The sequence below is a fragment of the Thamnophis sirtalis genome, unplaced genomic scaffold (assembly GCF_051295495.1).
Source record: "Thamnophis sirtalis isolate CommonGarterSnake01/CBP01778 unplaced genomic scaffold, rThaSir2_p1.2 scaffold_8, whole genome shotgun sequence".
NCBI lineage: Eukaryota > Metazoa > Chordata > Lepidosauria > Squamata > Natricidae > Thamnophis > Thamnophis sirtalis.
In genome coordinates, this window is record NW_028261388.1 from 18,901,485 (window position 1) to 18,918,882 (window position 17,398).

A 17,398-nucleotide genomic window follows, 5' to 3' on the forward strand; every position below is an offset into this window, starting at 1 on the left:
GTACAAAGCTTTGTTTTTAAAGGCATTTATGGGATAATGATGCCTTTGCCCCCAATTCATCAGAAACCTACAAAGATTTTCAATGACCAATACATTGCAGCAGAATAGTGAATATTTATCTTGGAATACACATTATTTTCCCAGTTGCAATGTATGGATGTGAAAGCTGGGCCATAAGGAAGGCTGAGCGCCAAAGAATTGAGGCCTTTGAACTCTGGTGCTGGAGAAGACTCCTACGAGTCCCTTGGACTGCAAGGTGATCAAACCCATCAGTCCTAGAGGAGATCAATCTTGATTGCTCTTTAGAAGGCCAGATCCTGAAGAGGAAACTCAAATACTTTGACCACCTAATGAGAAGGACTCACTGGAGAAGAGCCTAATGCTTGGGAAAGATTGAGGGCAAAAGAAGAAGGGGACGGCAGAGAAAGAGGTGGTTGGATGGAGTCACCAAAGCTGTAGGTATGAGCTTAAGTGGACTCCAGAGGATGGTAGAGGAGAGGAAGGCCTGGAGGAATGTTATCCATGGGGTTGTGATGGGTCAGACATGACTTTGCAACTAACAACAACACCACATTATTTTCTTGGAGAAGAAATATTTTCAGACAAAAAATGAGAATGTGAAGATCTGTCGTCATGTTCATATCCTTCCAGCCACATGAACTATCCTCATATTTTTCAAAGCAGGAAATAAGGCTGCTTGGATGACCAATATCAGTACTAATGCAGGGCCCAGGAAACAGAGCCCATGTTCCTTACATCTGCTTTCTCTGGGTAATCTAGAGGTAATCCTTGACTTACAGCTATTTTAATAACCATTAAAAGCAAAGGTGGCATTCTACCGGTTCGGACCAGATCACCCGAACCGGTAGCAAAAATTCTATTTAGGATACTTTTTCCGTCAAAAGCGCATGCACAGAAGGACCTGTGCATGCACGGAGGTGCTCGTGAAGAGCGCACACGCATTTACATTCGTGAACTGGTAGGGAAGTCTATACCATCCCTGATTCAAAGTTATAACACCACTGAAAAAGTGACTTATATCCAACCACTTGTTGCTCTTACAACTGTCACAGCATCCATACTGTGTGGATGAGCAGTCATGTGATAACATTTTAAGCCCTTGTTATAATAAATACATGCCAGTTGCCAATTGCAATGTCTTGAGATCATGTGATTTCCATTTGCAACCTTCCAAGGTAGCTTCTAACAAGGAAAGTCAATGGGGGAAGCTAAGTTTGCTTAACCACTGCAGTGATTCACTTAAAAAGTGGTGGTGGGAAAGGTCATAAAATTGGGCATGACTTACATAACAATCGGCATACAGATAGTCCTCAATTTACAACAGTTCATTTAGTGACTGTTCAAAGTTACAATGGCATTGAAAAAAGTGACTTATGACCGTTTTTCAACAGATACAACCATGTGTAGCTTCTCCATGTGTATAAAATTCAGATGCTTGGCAACTGGTTCATACTGAGGACCGTTGCTGGGGAAGCCAGATTCACTTAGCAGCCAGGTTACAAACTTACCAACTGCAGTGATTCACTTAACAACTGTGGCAAGAAATGTAGTAGAATGGAGCAAAATTCATTTAATCAGTTCCCACTTAACAACATAAATTTTGGGCTCGGCTGTGGTCCTAAGTCGAGGACTACCTGTACTTAACAACAGAAATTCATGTCTCAAGTGTGGTTGTTGAGGACTAGCTGTACTAAGCAGTCATGGATCTCTCTTTTGACTTCTACCCTGGCTGTATCACATTACGGAACTGTGTGTTAAATAATCAGAAGTGGCCAACCATCATCTCAAATTGATCTGAAATAGGCAAATCAAGCATCTTCTACAAAGTAGTATTTGAAAACCAGCATTGAGCATTTATCTTCCCAAGTTGGCCTCTCCTGTAAGAATTAGGTTTCACCTAGAATTGCACAATTAGAAAAGCCATTTAGGGCGAGGTCAACATTCTACTCAACCCAACAAACTAAATTAAGGTTTTTCCAGACAAATGCCTATTTAGTCTCTGCTAGGAACACAACTAGTGAAGCAGAACTCATCACCTCTCCCTATAATTGCCTCCATTTATCAATTTGATCTTGCTGTTAGGATGTTTGCATAATGTTCAACATGAATTTCCCAACACCAGACAAACAATCAAGCAAATAACAATACTCAATCAAGGAACTACTAAGGAGGAAACCACACCCCCAACAACACCAGAAGGGCCAAACTGCTATATACAAAGAGGAAGCCAACCCCGAACTTAGCAGCACTTATGAGGCTACAAACAAAACCGCCAAGCTCAGAAAGCACCAAGCATTCCACATGGATTTGCTTCCTGTAAGATATGATAATTTTCGTATTGCAGAAAAGTTCTGAGTCTTTCCTAAAAGGTTTACACCTAACAATGGGCAGGAACATCTCACACACAAACACACACACAGACACACACAAAGACATACACACTGCTTATAAGGAATACTCTTTTTTAAGAAATAAAAAAGACTCGCGTTGTCTTGACCAGTTAGTGCAGTGTTTCTCAACCTTGGCAACTTGAAGATATCTGGACTTCAACTCCCAGAATTCTCCAGCCAGCATTCGTGAATGCTGGCTGGAGAATTCTGGGAGTTGAAGTCCGGACATCTTCAAGTTGCCAAGGTTGAGAAACACTGAGTTAGTGGCAGACTAGTGAAAAAAATCTTTTTTGACAGCCAAAATGGTAAAAGAGAAAGTTAAGAATAGTTAAATAAAACACTTAATGTTTCAGTTGTGCTATTTCTTCTTTATATGAAAAGCCATCTAAAATCTACAGAGCAGATTTTGCCTATTCCATCACGATAGACATATTTTGGGTTTGGGGGAAAGTTTAGAACTTTGGAGGTTCTTCAGTTGTTTTACTCTGCAGGGTTTTTCTGTTGTTTTCGAAAAAGCCATTTTGAAAACCAAACCAAATGCTCATGGAAAGAAATATGTCTAAATTCAGCCTTCCTCAATTTTACAGAGTGTGGACTGCAATGCCCAGAAATATCAGCATGGCCAAAGCCATTTATTTCATACCATTTTATACCCCTGCAGAGCATAATACAAAATATGAACACTGTCGGGCGATTCTCTAGCTAGGATTCTGCCCAGTTTGGCGAAGCCGCAAATGCCACCCCTGGCTGGCCCCTCCCACCCCTGGCTGGCCCCTCCCACCCCTCTCAGGAGTCTCCATGGGGCCCATTCATCACGCCAGGTAAGTGCAGAACCAGCTCAGAGGCTTTGGGAGGGCAAAAAATGGGCCTACTAGAAGGTCCTGAAGCCTGGAAACGATCCTATTTCCAGCTTCCGGAGGCTGGGGAGGGCAAAAAACAGGACTACTGGAAGTTCCGGACATCTGGAAACGGACTTGTTTCTGGCCTCCAGAACCCAGGGGAAGCAGTTTTTGCCCTCCCAGAGGCTTGAGAAAAGCCTCTAGAACTTGGGGAGGGCGGAAAGTGCCCCCCCTCCATGGCGCAGAAGGCTGACTAGGTCACACCCACCATGGCTACACCCACCCAGCAATGGGGCAGCCACCCCATTTCTGCAATTTTTGAAGCCCACCCCTGGCATCATGTGCTATTATGAACCTGCTGTCTGTCACGCATTTGGTAGATTGAAATGCATAAAGCTTGCCTGCCACTTGCTCCAAAACAAAAATTAAGAAAGCATCAAAATAAAGCAAAGCAAAGACCAACCCAACCCAACCCAACCCAGCACATGTTTTCTTTGCTCTGAAAGAGATTTGATAATGCAGAAGTTGGCAAGTGAAATGCGGTCATGGTGAATAAAATGAGATGGTTTGGGGCTGGTTCAAGAATTGGTAGATACAAAACACAGGATGAGAAGCTGCGCTCTCTCTTGAGGACGATATTCTGTGCATAGTGATGGCATCTTGACGGTTTAACAACCAGTTTGGTGATTGTGTGCACACGCTCCGCGAGTGCGCGCAGTTTTAACAAAATTTAATCCCACAGATTAGGCCTCCTCCGGATTCCATCAACTAGCCAGTGTCGACTGTCGAACCCCCGGGGGAGGGCCTTCTCTGTGGCTGCTCCGGCCCTCTGGAACGATCTCCCCGTGGAGATTCGGACCCTCGCCACCCTTCAGGCTTTCCGCAAAGCCGTTAAAACCTGGCTGTTCCGGCAGGCCTGGGGCTGATGAGTTCCCAGCCCCACTCGAATTGTTGCGGCTGTTGACGAATTTTTAATCTGTTTTCTGTATTTGTCTTGTCTACTTGTTTTTTATACTTCCCCTTTTCCCTATTTAGTTTGTCAGCCGCCCCGAGTCCCCTCGGGGAATAGGGCGGCATACAAGTTCAATAAAACTAAACTACCTTCCATGTTACTTCTGGGGAGGAACAGAGCTGAGGAGCGGCAATCTGCTCTGCTGTGCGAATCAGATGAGAGGATATAGGTAAGTAAAGCGCAGGGGCGGGTGGGTAGGCCATCTGAGAGTCAGAGAGAACCAGTTTGCTCCCAGCTGATCGCCGGAGCTACCTGTTTGCCCAAACTACTCCGAACTGGCTGAATCCCACTCCTGCCTGTGCAGCTTCAATCAGAAGAATGAAAGTGGTTTTTATTAAAGCTATGTAAACAATATCAACAAAATAAATAAAAGTCTCACTAACATACAGTTCCGAAACACTAACGACGACACTAACAGCAACAACCATCACTAATTCACAGTCCAGGTGCATTCTCTATTGCCCCATAAATCCTCATGCCCATGTTAACACATTGACAGTGGGACACAGCTCTTATTTCCCTGGATAAGGGATTCCACAGGCGGAATCTATAAGAGGAATTATTACCAAATAACAATAATTTTAAATAATTTTGTAGGGTTAGCTCTGCCTTATCTTAACAACTTTGTTCAGCTTTTTTTACTTTGTGTGTACCGTATTTTCACGACCAAAAGCCGCACCGGATTATAAGCCGCAGTATCAATTAACGTTAATTTTTCAAACTTTTTCCACATATAAAGCGCACCGGGTTATAAGCCGCACGTTTCCCGACGCTTCTGGACATCTGTTGCAGTCGCGAGGAGCGGCACGAAGGTTCTTGGCGCTCCAGGAAGCCCCGAAAGCAGCTGGGAGAGGCGCACGGCTTGGTTTCTCCTCCCTGGACGTCGCAGCAGCAGCCCCAAGCGCACCGATCTCTGTGTTTTTTGCATCGGGGCATGCTCTTGCAGCACACCCCGATGCGAAAAACACTGAGATCGGTGAGTTTGGGGCTGCTACTGCGACATCCAGGGAGGAGAAACCAAACCGCGCGCCTCTCCCAGCTGCTTTCGGGGCTTCCTGGAGCGCCAAGAACCTTCGTGCCGCTCCTCGCGACTGCAACAGATGTCCAGAAGCGGCTTTTGGGGCTAATGGGGATTGGATTTCCAGCTCGATAGCTTCTGGACGTCTATTGCAGTTGTGAGGAGCCGAGGAGAGTGTGGAGAAGAGCGCGCGACGGTTCTTGGCGCTCCGGGAAGCGGGAGAGGCGCGCGGTTTGGTTTCTCCTCCCTGGACGTCGCAGCAGCAGCCCCAAGCGCACCGATCTCTGTGTTTTTCGTATCGGGGTGTGCTGCAAGAGCATGCCCCGATGCGAAAAACACAGGGATCGGTGCGCTTGGGGCTGCTGCTGCGACGTCCAGGGAGGAGAAATCAAACCGCGCGCCTCTCCCGCTTCCCGGAGCGCCAAGAACCGTCGCGCGCTCTTCTCCACACTCTCCTCGGCTCCTCACAACTGCAATAGACGTCCAGAAGCTATCGAGCTGGAAATCCAATCCCCATTAGCCCCAAAAGCCGCTTCTGGACATCTATTGCAGTCGCGAGGAGCAAAGCAGCTGGGAGATCTTTTTCCACATATAAAGCGCACCGGGTTATAAGCCGCACTGCCGATTTTGGATCAAATTTTAGGATTTTCAGTGCGGCTTATAGTCGTGAAAATACGGTATTTTCTTGCTGACGTCTTGGATAAAGCTAGACATAGAGAACTTAGTTGCCAAGATTGCCTACGTGTGTGTGTGTGTGCATGGTTCTGGTCACAAATTTGGGAACAAAAGCTTACATTTCCTTTGTATGCCAATCTCTCCTATTCTTATTTGCAATCCCAGCCAAGTTATTTGCTTTAGCAGGGAAATGCTATTTATTTACCATTAGCTCCACAGAAATGCTGCTTTTGTACTACAGGTTACGGAACTTTCCATCTGCATACTGTCTTGGCCACTGCACTTGTGCTCTCGGGAATTCCTCTATAGCCGAGATGGCAAAACTTTGGTACGCGTGCCACACGTGTTATGTGGAGCCCACTCTGCGGGCAAGTGAGCTGTCGCTCAGTTCAGCTCCACCGCACCTGCGTGCCTGCCCCCCGCTGATGAGCTGATTTTTGGGTCTTGCCGCGCATTCTGGAGATGCGCGTGCATGCACGTGGAGTGCGATGTCCCCCGTGCCCCGTTTTTGGTTTCAGGAGGCTTCTTGGAGGCTTGCTAGGACCAAAACTGGGGCATGGGGAGTTCACACAAATGGTGAGGGGGGGGGCGTGTGTATGTGTGGTCAGTGTGTGTGGGAGGTGATGTGCACATGCGCTGGATCGCACTGCATTATGGGTGCGGCACGCATGCGATTTTGGCACATTAGGACAAAAAGGTTAGCCATCACTGCTCTATAGCTTTGAACTTGGACACTTCACAGAATCCCTGCTCCATTATGTGCTTGCTCATCAATAGGATTTAATGTTAAATGCCCTCTTGAAGGTGCTACATATGCCAGCAAATTTTACCTAGTGACTCGAGAGAATATTTATGATGTAACCAAGCGTCATATGGAGTTCCTTCCCACATCAAATGGTTCAAGTTTAAGCAATTAGATTACAAGATTATCTGCCCACCCAGGCTTTGAGTAATAGCTGTGTGTTTCTGTCTGGATTCCACAGTTGCCCTGTGTTAGATGAGGAGAGGATGAATCCCACCTTCATTTTATTTATCTCCATGACTGATTCCAGTACCGATTGCAGAATTTTGTCTGTTGCTCTGGCCTCTTCAAAAGAGTATAGTAGGCAAAATTATTATTTCAGGAGATGTTAATAAAACATGTTGCAATCAGTATAGTGATAGCATTGTTTATTTATGCATCACGTGACACTCGATGGGAATGATTTCAAATGCTCTTTGCAGGCAGGGATTACATCATACGAGGCCTGAGAAAGTACCTGTAATGTAAATAACACCATCCCACACAACACTAGGGAAGTCCAATTTGTTGTAGCAGAGTGTTTCTCTAAGGCTCAGTGGTTAAGACAGTGAACTTGTCGATCAGAAAGGTCCGCAGTTCGGTGGTTCGAATCCCTAGCGCTGTGTAACGGAGTGAGCTCCCGTTACTTGTCTCAGCTTCTGCCAACCTAGCACTTCGAAAGCATATAAAAATGCAATTAGAAAAATAGAGACCACCTTTGGTGGGAAGGTAACAGTGTTCTGTGTGTCTTTGGTGTTTAGTCATGCTAGACATATGACCACAGAGACGTCTTCGGAGAGCGCTGGCTCTTTGGCTTTGAAACTGAGATGAGCACCGCCCCCTAGAGTCAGGAATGACTAGCACATTTGTGTGAGAGGAACATTTACTTTAGTGTTTCTCAAACTTGGCAACTTTAAAATGCATGAACTTCAACTTCCAGAATTACACAGCTAGTAAACCAGTATTCCCCAAGTTCAGACATTGTAAAGTTGCCAAATTTGAGAAATACTGCACTGTTCTAGCAAACATTCTGTCTCTGCATTTAAATGTTGTTGTTTTTCAGTCGCTAAGTCTGTCTGATTCTTCATAACCCCTTGAAGGCTTCCCTGTCCTTCCCTGCCTCCTGGCATTTGCTTAAATTCATCTTCATTGTGACAATGACACTATCTAACCATCTCATCCTCACCTCATAAGAGCCAAGGTGGCGCAGTGGTTAAATGCAGCACTGCAGGCTGACTACTAGATCAGCAGTTCAGCGGTTCAAATCTCACCGGCTCAGGGTTGACTCAGCCTTCCATCCTTCCGAGGTGGGTAAAATGAGGACCCGGATTGTTGTTGGGGGCAATATGCTGACTCTGTAAACCGCTTAGAGAGGCCTGAAAGGCCTATGAAGCGGTATATAAGTCTACTGTTATTGCTATTGCTATTGCTATCTCATCCAATACTACAATTCAAAAGCCCCAGTAGGAAGTTAGCACCCACCCCACTCCTAGAAAAAATGAAATATTAAAAAGGCAGAATATTTCTCCTAAAAGAGAGGCAGAAACTCAACCCCTGTCCCTTTTGTCAATGGGTCATTAAGGCCTGGGCCAGTCTATTCTACATAACAAAGATCTACCTCCTTCAGGCAGAGCCATAATAGGAATCCCAAAGCCCTTTCATTACATCATCGCCCAGCAAGGCTCAACCAAGCTTGGGACTTAGGACAGCATACAGAGTTGCCCCTGCATGGTCCCATGGGAGTCTGACAACCAATCAGAACACAAGCTCAAATTCAAAAGCCCAGAGAGGGCATAAAACCAGGGCAGTCTCAGCATCTCTGCCCTTTCCCCCCCAGCACCTCAAACCATGTGGTCCTGTCCACCATTAAAGCAGCCTCCATGTTTCCAGTGTCTTTCTCCCCACTTGGAACTGAACCCAGATGGACATTTCTTCCAGCAACTCAATTATTCAGCATTCAGCCTTCCTTATGGTCCAGCTCTTACACCCATACACGAGAATATAAGAATTACAGGCTATGAATAGCAGCTAAAGCAAAAGGAATATAAATGTTTTGGTAGGTGGGGCAGCAATGAATTTTTTTTGCCGAGGGTGCGGAGATCAAGGGTAGGGATGCTATTTTGCTTTATTGCTGGGACAGATTTTGAATTTTTTTTTAAAAAAACTTTGTTACACCTATTATAGTACATAGATTACATTTTTTCCCAGGCCTTCCGGGTCTCAACATTGTAAGAAATTATTCTTTCAGTTGCCAGCAGTTCTGGTTAGGTGGGCGGCAGAGAACACAAGCCAGAGGTTCAGAAAAATGCAAGTTATCTATCTCTAAACTGCAGGGTTATGGGAAAAATGAAGCAAAACTCACACCCAGAGCAAATGTCCATCAGAAGTATGCTGTAATCTTTGGCCATAATTGAAGTTTTGCTGGAACAGTCAAAATCACCCTCTGCTTCAGCATTTTGTTTCTTCAAAGTGCCACTAGAAAGCACACAAAATCCAAGTTTGAAACTAATAGCGCCACCCTGTGGCCTGGACCCAGTTCAGACATACAGCTTAAAAGTTTGAGTGTTTCTCGATTTCAGGGTGACTTGCAATTTCCAGAATTTGTCCAGCCAGTACCAACTTTGCTAACAGTGTTCTTTAATAACCCTGAAAGAGCAAATTGAGGGAGTGAAAACAACCGCACTCTTTATGACCTTTGCGTATTACTTAGATAAATTCTTTTCGTTGCTGTAAAGAATCTTCTGAGGATCTGTTACAAAAACATTCCGTTGCAATACAAATATTTGCAATAAAACTGTAACATGAAATCCCTTGAATGCTGTGCGTGGTAAGATTTCATCAAGTTTTTTTGACTATTTGTTGTTTCTTTTCTCTAAAAAGGTGCATCTAAGGTAAAGGTTCCCCCCACAAATATGTGCTAGTCGTTCCTGATTCTAGGGGGCGGTGGCCATCTCTATTTCAAAGCCGAAGAGCCAGCGCTGTCCGAAGACCTCTTCGTGGTCATGTGGCCAGCATGACAAAATGTTGAAGGTGCATGGAATGTTGTTACCTTCCCACCAAAAGTGGTTCCTATTTTTCTACTTGCATTTTTACATGCTTTCGAACTGCTGGGCTGGCAGAAGCTGGGAAAAGTAACGGGAGCTCACTCCATTACGCGGCACTAGGGATTCGAATCGAACTGCTGACCTTTCTGATCGACAAGCTCAGTGTCTTAGCCATTGAGCCACCACACAAAAAGATGCAGCTACTTCTGCATTATTCAGACTTTTTCAAACCATTAATTGGCAGAAATGTCAAAACATGTTTGACTATATAACCATGCAAATGCCGTGATTTATGTACAATACTTGTCTCAGATAAGGATGGTATTTATACAATGTTACCGTGTATCTGTTGTCATTTTGACATTATTGTGATATACTGCAGATGTGGATTTGTCATCACTGCACACAACTCTCAAACTAGGAAACAAGATCGTACTAGCAATCTGATTTCATACAAAGATTAAAAATGCAACTTCCTAGGCATTAAAACCTGCTGAAATAAGGAAATTGTTCAGTGCCTCTTCCATCCAACAGCCTGACAGTTCAGGTAGGTCTCTATTAGTTAAGGAATGCCAGGAAATAGATGCATTGGTTGGTGCATTGGTTCAAATGCTGTGTTGCAGGCTAATTCTGCCAAATGCCAGCAGTTCGATCCTGACTGGCTCAAGGTTGATTCAATCTTCCATTCTTCCAAGGTCGGTAAAATGAGGACTCAGATTGTTGGGGATCATATGCTTATTCTGTAAACTGCTTAGAGGGGGCTGTAAAGCACTGGGAAGTAGTATGTACATCTAAGTGCTATTGCTATTATTTGAATTTGTATTAATCAACGCGGTATTGTTATAGAAAATATGTTAATCAGTTCTAGCCTGATGGAAATGGGCAGTGAAAATATAATATGTTAATACAATTACAGTAAGAAAGAAAACAGAATGCATTTGTAAGGTGGATTTATGGTTAACTTTCTATAGTTATAGAAAGCAAAATAAAAGAAAAAAAATCAACTATAGATTCTGTCATCTAGACATGTACCGTAGATTGCTCCATTTAAGCCTTGCTGTGACCATATTCATGTTGTTCAAGTATATTGAATTTTTACTCTAATGCAATAATGAGCCTCTTTTTAAAATTTGTACTGTTTCCTGTGATGGAATTTTCTTTTCCACCATTTTACACACACAAAGATTAACACATGAAAAACCCAATTGCAACGGCGCATGCACTAGCCTTAGTTGCCCACTCACTGGCCTCGCATTCACTGAATTTTAGGTCACGTTAAACACACCCGGCGTCAATTTACAATTCACGCTACATCAAATATTGCATTGTTTGAACTTCTGCTAATTGTAACCTACCTGTGCTTCAATCTCCCTGCCGATCTAAAATTTCCAGACAGTCTCCAAACCTGAGAGAAAGCCTTCTCCCTCTCAAGGGTGGCTTTAACAGGCACCCACAAGAGATTTCTCTCCCCTTCCTCTCCTACATAGAAAGTGGTCTATCTAGGTATCTTCTGAATCAGAAGCTAAGGAGGCAAGTCGGATGGACTGTTGGTCAGAGGAGAAGGATGACCAGGGACCTAAGCAACTTCAGGTTGAGTAAAGTAATGGGACACTGTGATGGCAGCTATGGAGTCAGAACAGAGGTAATCTTCTCTGAAGAGGTAAACATTGTGGCAGAAGAGGGCAGCCATGGACCTCGTCAAACCATAGCAGTGACTGGCATTATGGAAGACCAGTCTTAGCCTTTAACCTTCCACCACCTCTCCAACTCCAGACTTGCGTTCCTGTTGCTCCTGTCTCTTATTCTTCATTTGGACCAGCTCATGGAATCCTCAGAGGTTACAATCTCTAGAGTTCTCTTTGGAAGGTTATGACATAACAGTTACAGTTTTCAAACTGTATTTGAATAGTGTTCTCTCTGCGTCAACTGCCACACGACAAAATGGCTGTTCTTTTAACGATAAATGCAGAATTCCAGCAATATGGAGGAAGCAATATGAAGGAAGCAAGTGTTCCAATATCTCAGGGGCTGCCACAAAGAAGAGGGGGTCAACTATTCTCCAAAGCACCTGAGGATAGAACAAGAAGCAATGGGTGGAAACTAATCAAGGAGAGAAGATACTTAGAACTAAGGAGAAATTTTCTGACAATTAGTGGAACAACTTGCCTCCAGAAGTTGTGAATGCTCCAACATGTACGTTTTTAAGAAAAGATTGGACAACCATGTGTCTGAAGTGGTGGAGGGTTTCCTGCCTAAGCAGAGGGTTGGACTAGAAGACCTCCAAAGTCCCTTCCAACTCTGTTTTTTCTATTTTATTCTAAGGACAGCAGAGAAGATTAGAAGAAGATTACTTCCTATCATTCAGAATACTGCTTGTAAGTGCTAAGACACTTCTATGCCTGAATTGAGAAACATGTCAAGCATGTTCTTCCCAACAACTCTGGTTGGGGATTGGAAGTTTCCCAAGAAATTGTGGGATATTCCAGGAAGCAACCAACTTGGCTTTGGGATTTAGGTTTAGAATAAATTTCTACCCTAATTTAGATATTGTGTTTAGTTTTAATTTATTTTGTTTATGTTTAAAGCGTTATTCTCTTATTCTTATTTCTCTGAATAAGTAGAGCATTCTATACAGATTTAGACTAGTCTCCAGAATATTTATGCTATTATTTCTTTTTAAGTAAAATTGAATTTGGAAGCAAAGCTCTTCCCCAGCTTATTAGAAATAGTGAACCAATGCCATCTTTGAGGAAAGGTTTTTTTTTTTTTTTGGTAAAGTAAAGTTTGATTCTATCTCCAAAAGTAGAAAAGAAAATTGAAATCTCTATTCATGCTCCTGTATGCTCCTGGGCCAGAAAGTTGAAATCCCCCACCTACCCACCCCAGTTTTATCTTTTTATTGAATGTAAGGCAAACCAGATAGAATTAAGAGGGAATGCCAGATGATCACCCCATGGAAAGTATATAGATCCTGAGGGCTTCTGTGAGAGAAAATTTGAGACTCTTGCCCTCTGGACTCAGCTGGGCTGCTACATGGTGCTATCTATGGGATAGCAATGGCAACAGCACTTAGACTTATATACCGCTTCACAGTGCTTTACAGCCCTCTCTAAGTGGTTTGCAGAGTCAGCATATTGCCCTCATCAAGTTGGGGCATTTTACCAACCTTGGCAGGATGGAAGGCTGAGTCAACCTTGAGCCGACGAAAAGTGAACTTCAAAACTGCTGGCAGCCGGCAGTCAGCAGAAGTAGCCTGCAGTACTGCATTTTAACCACTGCGCCACCATGGGATAGAATGAACGCTAGATGACATCTAAGAACAGGAATAGCAATAGTAATAATACAGGTAGCTTCAACCTTCGACCGCAATTGGGACCATAATTTCTGTTGCTAAGGAATACGGCTGTTAAGGGAGTTGTGTCCAATTTTATGACCTTTTTTTGCCAGTCACAAGTGGTAATCAATAATACCAGAAAAACAATGAGAATGAGAATGAATCCTGTCCTTTATCCACACACACATCGATGTTAACAGACTCTATTTAAAGGCAGAGAGCCCCCGTTTTTTTCTCTTTCATGCAAAATAGCCATTTCCTATTTGAGGACTTAATAAAAGAAACCCAAGTTTGTATTTAGGGCTTTGGAACGCAAATTATAAGCCATAAATTAATGACTTACCACCAGTTACAACGAAGTATAGTTTCAGGAATTATGAACTAATTTTTTTTAGGGCTTTTGAAAATCTTTTCACGTACTACGTTGATCTAATTCATTGTTTCCACCCTCATGACCTGTATGAAAAATTTATATAGACCTATTGTTTACCGCTATGTTTAATATATGCACTCATATAAATTAAATTGTTAAAAAAAAATCTAATAAAAAGCCCATATGCAAGTTTTGCTGACAACTTGCAATTCGGGTGGTAATTCCTCTGTGGCTTTTATATAGTCCACTAAAGTCTCTCAAAGTGTCTGACATTACTGAACAGCTATGCCGAAGTAGTTTGAGATAAAAGGGCTCAACTGAGTAGTAAAATACATAGCTTGCATACAAAAGAGATTTGGATCCAAGAAGTAACATCTGCAGATTGAGGGGGGGCGACCTGAAAGCCTGCAGATTTACTGTTATTGCTATATACAATAGATAATATTGAGCATGATTAATGAGGCAGCTTCCTCTCTTCCTGAGTTAGATATTTGGAAATACTCTTGTACAGTCTTCTGTATTTCTGCCTCTTCCCATGGGGTAATTTAGATTAATGATGACAGCATAGAAGGGCTAAGTAGTCAGGTTGTTTATTACAGAATTCTCCCATCTAGTGTCCTTCAGATGCATTCAGTTCAAAATCTCCCAGCTAGCCTGGTCAATGCAATGGAATTCTCTGAGTTGGAGTCCAAGAAGTTGAAATAGGGGAAACCGATTGCTCCAGGATTCCAAATAGCATCCAAAGTTAAATAAGAGTCCGAGGCAAAAAATTCCTCAAAGTTCCAATTTATTAAAAGAGCCATGTTGGCACACCTGGGAAAACCTGAATCTGAAAGCTTCCAGGTTTTCCCACCCAGGTGAAAGTCCAAGATCCTGCCCCAACACCCACAAGTTCATCACATGGTCCAATCTTCCACTGCCATGAAGGCAGAGTCCACCCATCCAGTTCTAGCCAGGTACAGAGACAAAAGATGACCTTGAGTTTCTAAGAAGAATGTTATTATGGCTACATATCACTCGACTCCGTATAATCCCCACTCCCATTTTCCCACAATAGAAAATGAATAGTAGCAAGTGTGGCAGGCCTGAAGTCCAAAAAGAAAAGATGGCTTGCAGACCTGACAATTGCTTTGTGTCCTTAAGAGCCATGAAAGTCCTTTCAAATCTCTCACCAAAGAAACAATGGAAGTACAGATAGTCCTTGACTAACTATGGTCACTTAGTGATCATTTGAAGTTAAGTTAAAAAAATAAATAAAGGCAAAGGAGTCCCTGTGGATTTTACTCCATTAGTGTTTGCCGATCATAGGGGGCAGTGCTTATCTCCGTTTCAAGGCTACTGAGCAACCACTGTCCAAAGATATTTTCACAGTCAGGTGGCCAGCATGACGTCACAGAGTACTTTTACCTTCCTACTTGAGTGGTACCTATTTATCTACTTGCATTTGTATGCTTTCGAACTGCTAGGTTGGTAAGAGCTGGGGTGAGGGCAGGTGCTCACCTGTCGGGTGAAGTTCGGGTCTCGAATCTGGGCTGCCAGCTTTCCAGCCAACAAGCCCAGTGTCTTAACCGCTGAGCTACCGCGCCGCTTGTGAAATTAGGATAGACACAAAAACACAGTACTTATGACCCAGATTCTAAATCCTAATGACTCCCACCCCGCAATCTTGGGATCACATTTTGGATACTTGACAACTAACCCACAAACATGCAGCATCCCACAGTCATATGACCATGATTTATGACGTTTTTGCTGGAAACCAGCATTTACTTCCGGTAAATATATAGGAAATTCACATGAATACATACATACACACACATACACACATAAACATATATAAAGACCAAATAACAAAGGTAAAGGTTCTGCTCGCACATGCGTGCTAGTTGTTCCTGAATCTAGGGGGTGGTCTTCATCTTCGTTTCTAAGCTGAAGATCCAGCGCTGTCTAATGACAATTCCGTGGTCATGTGGCCAGCATGACTAAATGCCAAAGGCGCACGGAACGCTGTTACCTTCCCACCAAGGTTGTACCTATTTTTCTACTTGCATTTTTACATGCTTTTGGATTGCTATGTTGGCAGAAGCTGGGGCAAGTAACGGGAGCTCACTCCGTTACATGGCGCTAGGGATTTGAACCGCTGAACTGCTGACCTTTCTGATTGACAAGCTCAGCGTCTTAGCCACTGAGCCACCATGTCCCCTAAATAACAGAAGGGATCTTCAAATGGCATAGGACGGTTCTTGCTTACCGTAAAGAGTTTTGCTGCGGCTTTTGCGGAGAGTTTATATGCTGCTTTCTGGATTTCCTGAAGGACGAGAACAGAGAAGCAAACGGTGTTCTCAGTCCTTCTAGTATGGAAGTGGATCCAGGTTTCTGGGCTTGTGGGACTTCTAAAGCAGAACCTTTTGTGTTTGCAGGATCTGAAAAAGAAAAACTAATGTTAATAAAAGATACGGCCATATATCGTACAAAACAGTAATGATGTTCTGATTATTCAATTTCTAGAGCCGCCCAACTCAACTAAGTGACACCGTGATATTATTTAGTAATGAAGATATTTTTTTAACAGGACGTCCCTAGTGTAAGTAGTCAAATAAAGAAAATATTTTTAAATGACCAAAATCTTACAGCAACAACAAAAGCTCATAAGATTTTTGACCTTCTTTCTGGAAACTAATTTCTGGAGCCGAAATTTTGAATAGTTCAGAGAACCGGTAAATACCACCTCTGACTGGCCCCGCCCCCATCTATTTTCTGCTTCCCGAGTCCCAGCTGATTGGGAGGGAATGGGGATTTTACAGTATCCTTCAATTGCCACGCCCACCAAGCCGCGTCCACCAAGCCATGCCACGCCCACCAAACCATGGCCACAGAACCGGTAGTAAAAAAATTTGAATCCCACCACTGAAGCATACCTAATATTTCTTCTTCCTCCTATTTTCCCCACAATAACAACCCTGTGTGATGGATTGGGCTGAGAGAGAGACAGACTGACATAAAGTCACCCAGCCAAGCCTAAGGCAGGACTAGAATTCATAGTCTCTTGATTTATAGTCTGGTGCCTTAACCACTAGACTGAATTTACTATTCTTGCTCAGTTCTGTGAAATATAAGTGAGGGTCCATGGAGATTAGCTGGGGGAATTGTCTATGCCAACTTGCCAAAAGGCTTTGCACTCCTGATTAATATGGCAATCCTAAAACATTTGTGGCAGTTAAGATGATCCACGTAAAGGAAAGAGTGAGAACTGTGGCTTAATATGGTGCAAGAAGACCACCAATGGTGATTAAACCACCTGGGTGTAGAATTAAAAAAAGCTAGTTGGGAACTTGATAAAAGCAATAGCACCACGAAAGTGTTTCTTACATCTTTATTAGTGCTGAGTAAGGCAATCGACAGACTCAAATCTTTTGGCTCCGATATCTGATTATCTTGTCACTTGCATGTTTCTGAGCTCCACCCCATCTGTCAAATTCTATCATCCATTTCATCTATCTAAATTGAGTTTCTGTTTCTTGACAGGTAGATCCGAGAAACCCATTGTTTTATCCGCAATCTGATTTATCTAAAGTGCTTTTGTGTGTCTTATCTTCCGCAGAATGACAACAGGACTTGAATGCAGTAAGTCAATCACCTTTCTGCAGATATTCCTGTGATACACAATTTATTATTTTCTTCCCTGTAAAAACACTTTAGTGATCCCACTAGAATGAATTTTCTGTTGTAATCAGATAAATGTCTTCACTTGATGGAAAACCAAAATTAAGTCTCAGTATTGTTTTTTAATATTGTTTTCTACACTAGGAAAAAAAAACTTAATCATGTTTTAGTGCTGATGCCAAACAGAAGCTCAATTATGTATGCATATGTATGTATGTATGTATGTATGTATGTATGTATGTATGTAT

General features: G+C 43.0%; 1 protein-coding gene across 2 annotated transcripts in view; it reads right to left on the bottom strand.

Annotated features, from left to right (window-relative positions):
- The window catches only part of EXPH5 (exophilin 5), a 62,982-nt gene that overhangs the window by 25,204 nt on the left and 20,380 nt on the right, over positions 1–17,398 (bottom strand). The window contains exon 3 of one of the 2 annotated variants that reach the window (XM_014060400.2): positions 15,739–15,910. In XM_014060400.2, coding sequence (XP_013915875.2) covers positions 15,739–15,910 — 172 coding nt within the window. Of the gene's footprint in view, positions 1–11,135; positions 11,630–15,738; positions 15,911–17,398 lie in introns of those variants that run through there. The other variant, XM_087721187.1, reaches the window with a different exon arrangement.